Source organism: Amblyraja radiata, chromosome 35 (genome assembly GCF_010909765.2).
Source record: "Amblyraja radiata isolate CabotCenter1 chromosome 35, sAmbRad1.1.pri, whole genome shotgun sequence".
Lineage (NCBI taxonomy): Eukaryota > Metazoa > Chordata > Chondrichthyes > Rajiformes > Rajidae > Amblyraja > Amblyraja radiata.
The window spans coordinates 8,053,921-8,066,520 of record NC_045990.1 but is presented as its reverse complement, the minus strand read 5'-3'; the positions used below and the strand labels follow the sequence as shown (position 1 = coordinate 8,066,520).

Sequence of the window (12,600 nt, the reverse complement as noted above, 5' to 3'; positions counted from 1 at the left end):
ACCCCCCCCCATATCAACCATCCTCACCACCCCCCAGTCCCCCAATTGGTGCAATTTTGGCACCATTTTACAGTCCCATCTGCAGCTGGTAACAACGGATCATTGCTGCCTTCGCCTCCATTTTGGTCGTCCCGCGATCCAATAAAGCAAAATCAGTAAATATAATCAAGAAGGGATAGGAAGCCAGTAAAAATCAGAGAGAGTAATTGGTGAGTAGAACATGATAGCAGAGATGAAATTTTGGGCAAGTTTAATTTTGTATGGGCAGTACACCAGGAGGGTATGTGAAAGGCTGAATCTTGAATAATTGCGTGCCATTTTATTTTAATTAGCCTTATTATTGGATGAAGTTTGTGCAAAATTGAACGAACGAGGTTGCAGTAAATTTGGTTATTTTTCTCCTTTAGCTTAAACATGCTTTTAAATCTTTCTTTCTGTGAGCTTCTCTTCATTGGTTGGATGTTAGGTTTTATTTATGTACAAAAAGGAATATGAACCATTTTCTTAAGGGTAGCTTTTGCCATATAAATATTTAAGAAAACTTACTTTGGTTTCAGAGTATAACTTTCAAATGTGGCTTCTAGGCTAAGTTCGCTTTCCTTTTAAGGATACCTGCACAAAATTTTGGAAATGTTTTTTGTTTATTGCCAGTATCAAAGACTATTGAATTGGAGTTTTAATTTTCTGGAAAGGTGAGATAGAAGCAGACTGATTACAGTCGATGATAGGTCAGAGAGCTGTGTCAAATGAGTTTTAATGGAAAGACCTAGAACAAAGCAGTTAAAATTTCCCACATAGAGTTGCAACTGCAGAACTCGCCTGCAGTGTGACCAAATTAAATGGGGAAATAGTAATTTGGTCCAATCTGTTCTTGTCATCAATTAATCACATCGCTCACGTGATTTTCCTATCTCTGACTTTCACTTCAATTACCTATTTCGTTTGAATGTGAATAATATTTCTGTCACAACTACCTGAAAAGTTGACTCCTGTGAAGGGTTTCCATTTTTATAGTAGACAAAAATGCTGGAGAAACGCAGCGGGTGAGGCAGCATCTATGGATCGAAGGAATAGGTGACGTTTTGGGCCGAGATCCTTCTTCAGACTGATGGGAAGAAGAAAGGAAGAGGCGGAGACAGTAGGCTGTAGGAGAGCTGGGATGGGGAGGGGAAGGAGGGAGAAAGCAAGGACTACCTGAAATTGGAGAAGTCAATGTTCATACCGCTGGGAGGTAAACTACCCAAGGGAAATATGATGTGCTGCTCCTCCAATTTGTAGTGGTACTTACTCTGGCCATGGAGGAGGCCCAGAACAGAAAGGTCCATTTTTATAGTGTTCTATTACCAAGTTTATTACATTGCCAGCCAAATGGCATCAACATTTAATACACATAAACTGTTTCAGTTTCATATGTACATTCATATGTTGCTGGGCTATATAGTTTTTACCAGCTATTAACTGTCCAACATCATAGACAGAAGATAGACAGAAAAGGCTGAAGTATCTCAGCGGGTCAGGCCTCATCTCTGGAGGAAAGGAATAGGTAGCGTTTCAGGTCGACCTATCTTCAGACTGCCATCTTTCGTTTCCTTTATTCCTGACTTTCGGTCTGAAGAAGGGTCTCGACCCGAAACATCACCCATTCCTTCTCTCCAGAGATGCTGCCAGAGCTGCGCTGAGTTACTCCAGCATTCTGTGTCTACTCCAGATCTTTGTCTACCTTCGGTTTATTTACCAGCATCTGCAGTTCTTTCCCACACAACTGTCTAAAATCTTCTTCACAGAAGCTTTCCTGACTGGAAATATTGACTTAACACAATTCAATTAACTTCAACATTTCTGGGAAAGAACTGTAGATGCTGGATTAAATCGAAGGTAGACACAAAATGCTGGAGTAACTCAGCGGGACAGGCAGCATCTCTGTTCTTTCTCTCCAGAGATGCTGAGTTACTCCAGCTTTTTGTGTATAACTAACTTCAACATCTGTTCCCTTTAAAGGTGGATATACAGAAAGTTATTTTAATCAGACCAAGTCAGGATTCAGAACTGGCTTGAGGAAGTTATCCTCAAGCCAGTTCTTCAAGATGTGTGAGATTTTCAAGTTATGTTAGATTTTTGTCTCATTCGCGAAACTGTAGTGTCGCTTGTTTACAGAAATGTCCCTTTAAATTGCACTCTGAGTCAGAGAGGAAATGCTTCTTTTTTTTTTTAGGTCATTCAGAGTATAATGTAGAGCAAAGAGCCATTCAGTTTTTTTATCACTCAAAAATGGGGTGGCATGGTGGCACAGCGGTAGAGTTGTTGCCTTACAGCACCAGAAACCTGGGATCGATCCTGACTATCGGTGCTGTCTGCATGGAGTTTGTACGTTCTCCCTGTGGCCTGCGTGGATTTTGTTAGGTTTCTTTTAACTTTTGTATTTATGCACTAATAATCCTCTGTAAACACAGAGTTGCACAAAACTGAAAGATTGATGATATGTAATTACAGCAGGGCTTACAGTAAAATGATAACACAATTCCAGTAGTGGTGATGGACCAGGCAGCTTGTTGCACCACATCTAGGGTGGAGAGGAATGATATGCTGGTTTCAGGAACTACCTTAAACAGAATGCGAGGGAAGGCTTGAAAAAATCTTTGTTCGGGTTAAGGACAATTGTCATCCTTAAGTGAATTTTAATGATTGGGAATTACGCTGCAAAACTCCCCGGGCGTGGAAACCTCCATCAATGTACATGTAAAATGTACAACCAATTTCGGGATATTTTGCATTGCATTTATGATTTAAGGAAACAGTTGGAAGCTTATGAAGAGTGATAAAGGTATTTGATTTTTACATTGTTCAATGATACTAAAAGTCTTACTTTTGACCTTGCTGGTTACATATTAGCATACTTTCTAGCTTTGTTATCTCTGTACAATTTATTGAAGAATTTGTGGCATAAGGTGCATGAGGTGCCGGGCGGCACGGTGGCGTAGCAATAGAACTAGTGCCGTACAGCGCCAGGGACCCAGGTTCGATCCTGGCTATGATGCTTGTCTATATGGAGTTTATACGTTCTCCCCGTGACCTGCGTGGGTTTTCTCAAGAGATCTTCGGTTTCCTCCCACACTCCAAAGACCTACAGGTTTGTAGGTTAATTGGCTTGGTATAAAAATGTTAAATTATCCTGAATGCGTGTAGTGTTAATGTGCGAAGATCGCTGGTCGGTGCGGACTCGCGAACTAAACTAATAAACTAAACTAAAAGCTGCAGGTCAAATTGTTGCAAACGGCAAGGCTGCACAATTAAATCGTATTTATTTGTCAGATTTAATGCTCTTTCTAGCAATTTTAGACCTTATGAGCAAAGCACGATAATTCAGCATATGATTTACAGGAATATTGGTTGTTGTTTTTAAGGTGAATGCTTGAGGCACAATATCCCTCTTCTGCTCGAAAACAATGGCCATGAGTGAAATTGTTGAATACTGTTTGACAATCTGTAGGATTAGAAATGTGATTTACAGTCACAGAATATAGTTATGACAAATTGTGTAAGATAATTTTAAGGTCTTAATGTTCAGAATTTTAAATAAAAATGGAAAATGTCAGAAATCCAATTTGAGTCATTTTCACTTCTAGGAATATAAATAACATTCTTCTAATGAATGTGTGGATGGTGCAATTCCCTGTCAATCCCAATGAAATTAATGCTACTGTCAGGGTTTTCCTGGCATTTGCTGATTGAGTTCAAGCCTTTTATGTTGGCACAGGAGCTTCACCACCACACAGAATTGCATGACTAAACAAACACGGGTGCAGAAACCAGTTGATGACAGCCAATTCTAGTTTATTTCCGCATGCTGGCCAATTTGGACAGCTTGGGTTCATTTTGTAGTGCTTAACAAAAATATCAGCCGTCTGTGGGGAGTTTTGAACATATGGCTGAATCTAACACTGGAGTAATCAGATAGTACAGACATGCTTAACCCTCAGAAGGTTAGTCACACAACTTGTGTTAGCTGCACAGTTCCTCTCCAATGGAGCGAGAGTTAAGGTGGTGAATCTTGTAAATACCTGGAGGAAAAATTGGCATGTTCTCTAGTGATATTTTTCAATTTCTGTTTACCGTATTACTGCAACAGTTTGCCACAGGTAAACTGGATGTTTCTTTTCAATTAACAATTTTGTACTTGGCCCACAACCCCAGAATCCATCTGCCCAGACTACTTTTAGCTGAAGAAGGGTTTCGGCCCGAAACGTCGCCTATTTCCTTCGCTCCATAGATGCTGCTGCACCCGCTGAGTTTCCCCAGCAATTTTGTGTACCTTCGATATTCCAGCATCTGCAGTTCCCTTTTGAATACTTTTAGCTCTTGATACTTTCAGTATCCAACATCTCAGTGAGGAGCTTATTCAACAACCAGTGTATCCAGAGTTTTGTCCGGTAAAGATTCCCAAAGATGGTACATCACTCTTGAGTAAGATGTTTCTCCCCCTCTCAGTCCTTCTACCGATGTCTGTAACTCCCTAAATGTTCAATGTTCATAGTTACCGAGCTAACAGACCATTGTAAAATAGGAATGTAGCCCCAGTTAATGGCGTCAGTTGATAAACTCAAATAATTGTAAATATTCATTGTTTTGTTTAAAACTGTAATATCTATAACTCTTCCCTTTAATCTTGTGACTGAAGCGTATCACTTGGTGTAGTACAAACCACACAAGAAGTTCTTTGAATTTATTGATCTGAGCTGAATTGATTGATTTATCCGTATTTTGGGGGAGTCTTCCATTAGGTATGTAGGTTGAGGCAAGGAATAGAGGAATTAACAGTGTTAGTTCATAATTGCTGTCCAGTTACCAGTGCATGGTGTTAAATGTGAATATATTGCAAGCATAATACAGGCAGTGTTGTCACTGACTAAATCACTCAATACACCTCAGTCCAGATACCTCAATCATTACAATTTGAGTGACAGTGATCTGGAAATGTACTGCCAGCAAAACTAGACTTGAGCACGGGGAATTCCAAGTGACCTTGTACCCTCATTTTAGTCTTTTCCAATTCTTTCTTTCTGTACACTGGGCCTACCAAAAGATCTTTGATCTTTGGGGATCTTAACGATTGAAATAACTCAATATAATTTCTGTTTTCAGTGGTGATAATAGATCCGGACGATGATGAAATGTCTGCTCTGGTGCTGGACTTGCCGTCTGGGCATAGTTCTGGAGAAACCGAATTGCAAGAGAAAAATGGATTTCTGGGGGCGTTGGACGATAACTCGCATCCCAAGCAGTGTCTTTCCAAAATTTCCTTGGTCAGTCAAGGGGAGGATTCACTACAGTCGAACAAATGTAAGTTTACTGCAGTTGTCTTGATCAGTGAAGAGATGACAAGAATAGTCCTGAACCCAGTAAAATACTTGATAATAATGAAAATCAATGGAAAGAAGCCTGGAATGCATTTAATTTGTATGTTATATTAGTTTGTGGAGGAGGTTACCATCTTACTGCATGGTGCTTGATTGTTTACTTGTTCCATCAGTACCATGTGCATCGGGAATGCCATTGATGAGATCAAATAGTCTCCCATCTTATATTGTTCTTATGTTTAGATTTTCCTTTCAATTTGGAAACAGTAATTTAAGATTTGTTTTCTTTGAGATCTTTACTGAATTGTAGGCCAGGGTTATGGAATTAAATCTGTCTGTTGCTTGCATTGACGCTGTTCAAAATCAGTTTACAGTGTGTGGTCATAAATGTATACGACATTTTCACTTGGAACAGTAATGGTTTGCGTAGGAAATGGAAAATGAAGAGGCAGTGGTTTTGTGATTGAAGACAAGGCCTATTGTTGGAGAGTGTGGAGGAATGTGGTGAATTTTGCCTTGCTGCATGTCATCTATGAATGCTGAATACGATACTTGTCACAAAGAGTGTTTGATTTTTAGACATCAGTATCACTTATCTGGATCGGTTTAGAAATCCATAGATGTAAGAACTGTTGAAAAGCCTTTCTACCATTTCTTCTGCACATTTTTACTTTTGTTTTTAAAAATCTATAGTGCTGTGTTTTGGACATTTTGAATGAGGTCATATATGGCCTTTGCAGCTGAACTGTGTAGAGGAATAAATCTGAGATATTTGGCAGCATTTAGCAGAAATATTGTTAACATCGCATCAGGGTTTAAATTGGAATGTGAACATTACCTTTATTACTTGCACATTGTCACATGAAAGTGAAAATGCATTTAGTGTTGAAAGTGTCAATTGTCTAAAATATCATTTGTCTTTTAGACAGTATGCTTGACTGTTAGGTTACTTATTAAGATAAATCTAATCTCTTTTCATGCTGTGCACATGCAATCATTGTGTGGATAAGTACAGCACAACAAGAATGTTGTTCGCATTCTATAAATAACTGTATAGGGAGAAAGCCTCCTGTGCTTAACTAGTTACAGGGGTGACATTGAATGTTTTGGTTCTGGTGAAGCTGAATATGCAGCAACTTGAGGTTGTCAATGTAATCATTAATGCCACTTATGGGGAAGATAGTGGAAATCTTACAGCTTCACTAGACTAAATTTAATTTTCTTAGCTTGTTGTTCATTGCCATACCTGATCTGAAGACAAATGCAGATGGATGTTACGATGGATTTGGATCTCCCATCACGTCAGCTTGTATTCGGTATTTTTGCCGAAACAAGCTTGAAGATGGACGTATTTAAATGACCAAAGATAGTGACAAAAGGCATGAGTAACTCAGAGGGACAGGCAGCATCTCTGAAGAGAAAGAATGGGTGACACTTCGTGTCGAGACCCTTCTTCAGATGACCAGCATTTATTTTCCCCCTGGGTTCTTTCACCACCCATGTGCCTCCCCATAAAAATGGAATCAAGATGGTCATAAGCACAATACTATATATATCCACATTGTCCTTTGTGTCCATTTCAAGACATCTCTGGTCCAATAAAATATTTTGGTCACTATTGTGTTAAAGCATCTATGGTAACCAATTTGTACACAATATCCCTCTGCTAAATAACAGTATGATTATGACCAGATAAGTTATTTTAGTGAAGGTAGACACAAAATGCTGGATTAACTCAGCGGGACAGGCATTTATTATAGACAGGACAGTTGTTTTAGTGAGTCTGAAGAAGGGTCTCGACCCGAAACGTCGTCTATTTCCTTCGCTCCATGGCTGCTGCCTTACCCGCTGAGTTTCTCCAGCATTTTTGTCTACCTCCAGTTATTTTTGTGATGTCGATTGCGACTCCAGGACTGACCAGGCCACCAGAAATAATTCTCCTCTTCCCCTTCAAAATAGTGCGAAGGAATCTTTAACACCCTACCGAGAACAGACAGGAACAGGTTTTGACATTTCATTCGAGAAGCAGCACATTATCAGCCCACGCTAAAAATATGTGCTACTGTGATGTATTTTTAGATGTCTTTGGAAGGATGAAACTGTATTTTAATTAAATGGCAGTTGCAAAAAACATTCCTGAATCCACTGATGAGACTAAATGTTGATAAAAGTAGGTTGCTCAGGCAACTCGCATTCGACACATATCAACAGAGCACAAAAGCTCTATTTATTGAGAAGTGATATTGTAAAGCATATCTTTTCCAGAAATGACAAAGATGAGAAAGATGAACTGTTAAGATTTTAGGAAACACCCTGACAACCGTATAAGGAATGGTTAAAAACTATGATGTAATAACAATGTCACTTTTTCTGTTCAACATGCAGAAAGAGCCAATAGAGTTTGAAATTTGATCACTGATCAGTCATACTTTGCCTTGTTTTAGGCATGTATTTACTGAAAAGATGCAAACTGGGAAGGAAGGTTGTATATGTAGGGATAAAATGTGCAGATGAAACGTATAAAAATGATAGTTGCTGGAAATCTGAGCTACTGCAGATGCTCGTCAGGTCAATCAGCTGGTGATTTCCAGTACATTCTACTTCAAGTAAAGTTTATTGTTACATTGTACAGTGAGGTACAGGTAAAGTGAACATTTCATTTGTAGCTGCATCACCACCATCAACGCAGACAATGCGCAAAAACATAAATTATACAAGACTGTGAAAAGAAAAATACCGTGTAAAAATAACAATTCATTAATGCAAAACACAATTAGAATGAAAATCCATGGTAGGGAAAGAAATGGATCATAATGTTCTGTGCCGAGGTAGGATTAAGGTTATATGAGTCAGTTCAAGAATCTGATGCTTGTAGGAAAGTGGCTGTTCCTGAACCTGGTGGTATGGGACTTACACTTCTGTACCTCATTGCCCATCGGTAGCAACAAGAACTGGGTATGGCCCGGATGGCGGAGATCTTTGAAGATAGATAGCACCTACTTGAGGCAGTTCCTCATAGATGCTCATGATAGTGATAAGCTGTGCAAAAACCATCAGTCTCAGCAGCTTCTTGTGTTCCTCTGCGTTAGAAATGCCATATTAGGCATGATGCAAGCAGTCAGAATACGTTTTTATAGTGTGTCTATAGAAGTTTGTTACAGTATTCGGTGATATGCCAAATTTCTTTAAACATCTAATAGGTGGAGGTGCTGGCACGCCTTCGCTGCGATTACATCTATGTGCTGAGGCTAGGACAGGTCGTCTGAGATATTAACATGCGGGTACTTGAAGCTGCTACCTCTCTGAGAAATTAGTTCCATAACATTTTGATGGAAAGTTTTAAATCTACATCTTTGTTATTAATAGGAAATATAGCAAGAGTAGTTTGGATTGTCCTACTTGGAAGGCAGAGTATAGAGATAAAAAGAGTACTAGAGCAAGGGAGGTGATGTGATGACGACTTGTGAAAATAACAGCCAGTCAAAGAATGCGTGGAGAAAGGGAGCGTTTAATCATCTGGATCAGCAATTGAGAGGGATTATTTAGGTTTATCCGAGGAGACAATGTAAAGGAACAATGTTTGTCAAATCCTTTTAGTAAGAAGATGAAGGCTTCGAAAAGAAAACCAATTCATGGCAAATTTACGTGCTGTCTTTGTATTTCTGAATGGATATGCTGCAAGGGCTTTTATCTGACCTCTCTTTGGTGCCTTTAGGCATGAAATTGAAGAAGACACCATTCCGGAGATGTCTTGCAATTAGTTGTAGTAAGAAGGAAGTTCTTTATCTTTTTAGTTTTATTCTATCGAGGTAATCTATTGCTACCCCTGTCACTATAGCGTACATAACCAATATGTTTGTCACCTTCTTATGGAGTGACTTGTTCCAATTTGCAACGTATTAGGAAAGGTAATATAAGTTGTTTATATTCACGCTTGGACATTTTAGGATCATGGCTCTCCAAGTACAGCATTTTAACTGTTAAGAACTATTTGAATTTATCAACATTTTCAATTTTTGTCTGGATTGACTGTGTTTGTTTTGTTTTGCTTTAGTGCTGAATTCCTGTCAGTTATGTGGCACCTGCTTTGAAACTCGTAAAGGATTGTCGAGTCACGCACGCTTCCACCTGAGGCAGTTTGGAGTACCGGATTCAGAAAGCAGTGGTGCCCCCATTGGTACATTGTATGAACTGATGAAAAGAAAAGGGATACCTAATGTTTTACCCTCAGCTTTGGCTAATGATAAACCACAAAGCTATGCACCAAAGGACATGTCTGGTTTAAAACAAGAGGCTCTTGGCAAACCACTCGGGGAGGAGTGTCAAGGTGAAACAACACCAACAGCTAAATCGCCAAAGTTGGGCATGAACAGCCCACCCAAGGGTCAGTCTCAGACTTCAACACTCAAGAAAGTGCACCCCATTTTACCAAAGCCAGTGTCCAGTAAATCTCCAGAGCAAGGGAAAGCTGGTAGATCATTGATGAACACTCCTCAGACATCAGGAGAACTACTGTCAAAGAAACTATTTTGGTCTCCTCAAGATGACAATACACCTTTAAACCTCAGTAAGTTATGGTCACTATTGGGCATTAAAGTGATCTGATTTGTAAAATCACAGTGTGTATAATATTATATATTATATAATATTATATCTTATATATTATATATTATAATATATTTATGGATATATATATCCATAAATACACACACATACATATATATATAATTCCGCTCCCATCATTACAAAATTGAGTTAGCTAAATTGAATTCACTTATTGAGTCATCAGACAAATTTTTTCCTATTTAGTCAAATTGGGGTGGAGAAGTTGGGTGTCACAGAAGTTTAAATGCATGATTGTACTTTTGTGTATACGGACGAATAGAAATGCCAACAGGAAATTTTGATTTCACTCTTGAAATCAGAATTCATTGCACATTGCTAGTTCTTTTCCAAAATGTCAAGATGTTATTGCCAAATTAGCCCCTTATGAAATTTAAAAGCCCTTAGAATTCTTGATGGTTTTTCTCTTGTTGCTACACTATGAAGATATTTTATACTCTGGGCTTTGTTCACATATCTGGACTTTTCAATAACATAGAGCAGCATGTTTAATTCCTTCAGTTTAAAAAAAAAAACTACGTCTCTTTCCTACCCAGGCTTCATTACATATACATTTCAAGGATATATCTTGCATCATTGTAAATGAAAAATAGTTAATGGATCCGCTTCCAAATTCATTAGATGAAAGAGCTTTGTATAAAAGCCATAGCACTTTACAGATTTCTGACATTTCTTTGATGCTATAATTTTCATGGAAGCTGAAATAGTCCTTGACCTATATAAACATGTAGCACCAATAACTTCCATACAATCTTTATTCTGTTTCCTAATTGAGGTCAGGAGACAACAATTAGTTTACTCCTTCAGCATGATCTTGTAAATTGATTTGCAATCTGTTCCTTGGGAAGTCTAGTGTCTATGCTTCCACATTTCCTCAGATGCATTTCTGCTTGAACTGAGGACGACAGCTTGGTAAAGCCTAAGAGGGGAATGGATAGGAGTGATAATGAGCTAAATGAATGCAAGACTTCAAATGCCGATAACCATATCTCTAAAACTAAAAGCTAGAATCTAAGTGAGTAGAAGTGATGTCACCTCTCAAAATTGAAGCATGTGACTACGTATGTTCTACAATCTCTATTGGTGATAATTTTCTATAAATAATTTATTTCTGGATAGAACATCACATCTCAAAGTAGGCTGTGTGTAGGAGGTAGTGTTCTTCAAAACATTGCATTAGATATAAATAAATTAAATGGGCAAAACTTTGGCATATTAATGTCACTGTAAATAAATTAGGTTATCCGCCTTGAAGTTCTATTACTTTATGTGAAAAGCCAGAAGTTAAGAGTTCTGAAGAAACTAGAGGATTCGTATATGCAACTCAATAATGTTCTGAATAGCTAAAGAAAGTCAAAAGGCTAAACAAATGCCTCTCTTTAAGATGATAAACCGATGGATGGAGGTTATGTATATGAAGTCTTGGTTAGCCTAGCACCTATGCTAATGTGAGAACTAAGTGCAATATTTTCTGCAAAGCTTGGGGGAGTAGATTTACCAGAGATATCCTTGGACTTTATGGAGAACAATGCAAACAAGTGTATATTTCCTGGAATTTGTAAGGTTCTGTAATGTTTTTTGAGGATATTTCATTGAGCCTATAGATAAATTGGGGAACATTCAATGGCAGAGCAGGCTCCAGGGTCTAAATATCCCCCTACAGTGTTTTGATCACCATTAGGAAAGGTAAGTGACGATTTATTCCTATTACAGATGTCTTTGTACTGGAATGTAAAGCTAAAGGGTATAATTTCAGAATATAGGGTTGTTTGTCTAATATGGCAATAGGGAGGGATTTTCTCTATCTCACAGCTATGGAAGCTGCATCATGAGTTGTGTCCAAGGTTTGGAGAGAGTCCTAGTCAGCATGGGAGTTGGGTGTAATGGAACCGGTAGGATGGTAAAGTTCAACCATGATCTTATTGAGTTGTGGAGTAACTTAAGGGATTGGGTGGCCTGTTATTGCTTTTATTTCTTGATTTTTTTAAATGTACATATGCACGCCATATGTGACAGAAATGGGCCAATTGGCTCCAATTAGTCAATGCTGAGATTTGTGCTCCACTAGACCTCATTTCTCATTTGAATTTATCACCATAACCTTCTCCCTTTTCCCTTGTATATTGTCCAATCTCCCTATATAAGCGTATAAGGGCCAAATAACCTGTAAACCCACATGTCTTTGGGATTTGGGAGGAAACGAGAGCATCCAGATGGGGTCATGTGGAGAATGTGCAAACTCCACATAGACCGCACCTGAGTTCAGGACCGAACCCAAGTCTCTGGCATTGTGAGGCAGCAACTCTACCAGCTGCGGCACTGTGCTGCCCTAGAGTGGCTTCTGAGCTGCAGATTTCTGATCCAAGTGTGTGTGTGTGCACACCATCCAGAACTTAATTTTAATAGCTTTGTGGCTTAATTTGGAAAACAAAGGAAAACTCTTTCCTGGAGCAGTCTTGATCCAAAACATCACGTATTCCTTCTGTCCAGCGATGCTGCCTGTCCCGCTGAGTTACTCCAGCACTTTAAGTCATAAATACCCAAATTGCAATCAGGCCCTGGTATTGCAGAATTTTTGCATACCGATATTTAATACTTGGCTGAACCCGGTAGTGTAAGCATT

The 12,600-nt window shown here is 38.8% G+C and overlaps 1 protein-coding gene across 10 annotated transcripts in view; it reads left to right on the top strand.

Moving 5' to 3' along the window:
• Positions 1 to 12,600, top strand: part of LOC116991975 — an 86,980-nt gene that overhangs the window by 37,066 nt on the left and 37,314 nt on the right. For all 10 annotated transcript variants that reach the window (XM_033050995.1, XM_033050996.1, XM_033051001.1 and 7 more), the window contains 2 exons: positions 5,140 to 5,337; positions 9,409 to 9,921. In XM_033050995.1, the coding sequence (XP_032906886.1) occupies positions 5,140 to 5,337; positions 9,409 to 9,921 (711 nt within the window). The remainder of the gene's footprint in view (positions 1 to 5,139; positions 5,338 to 9,408; positions 9,922 to 12,600) is intronic.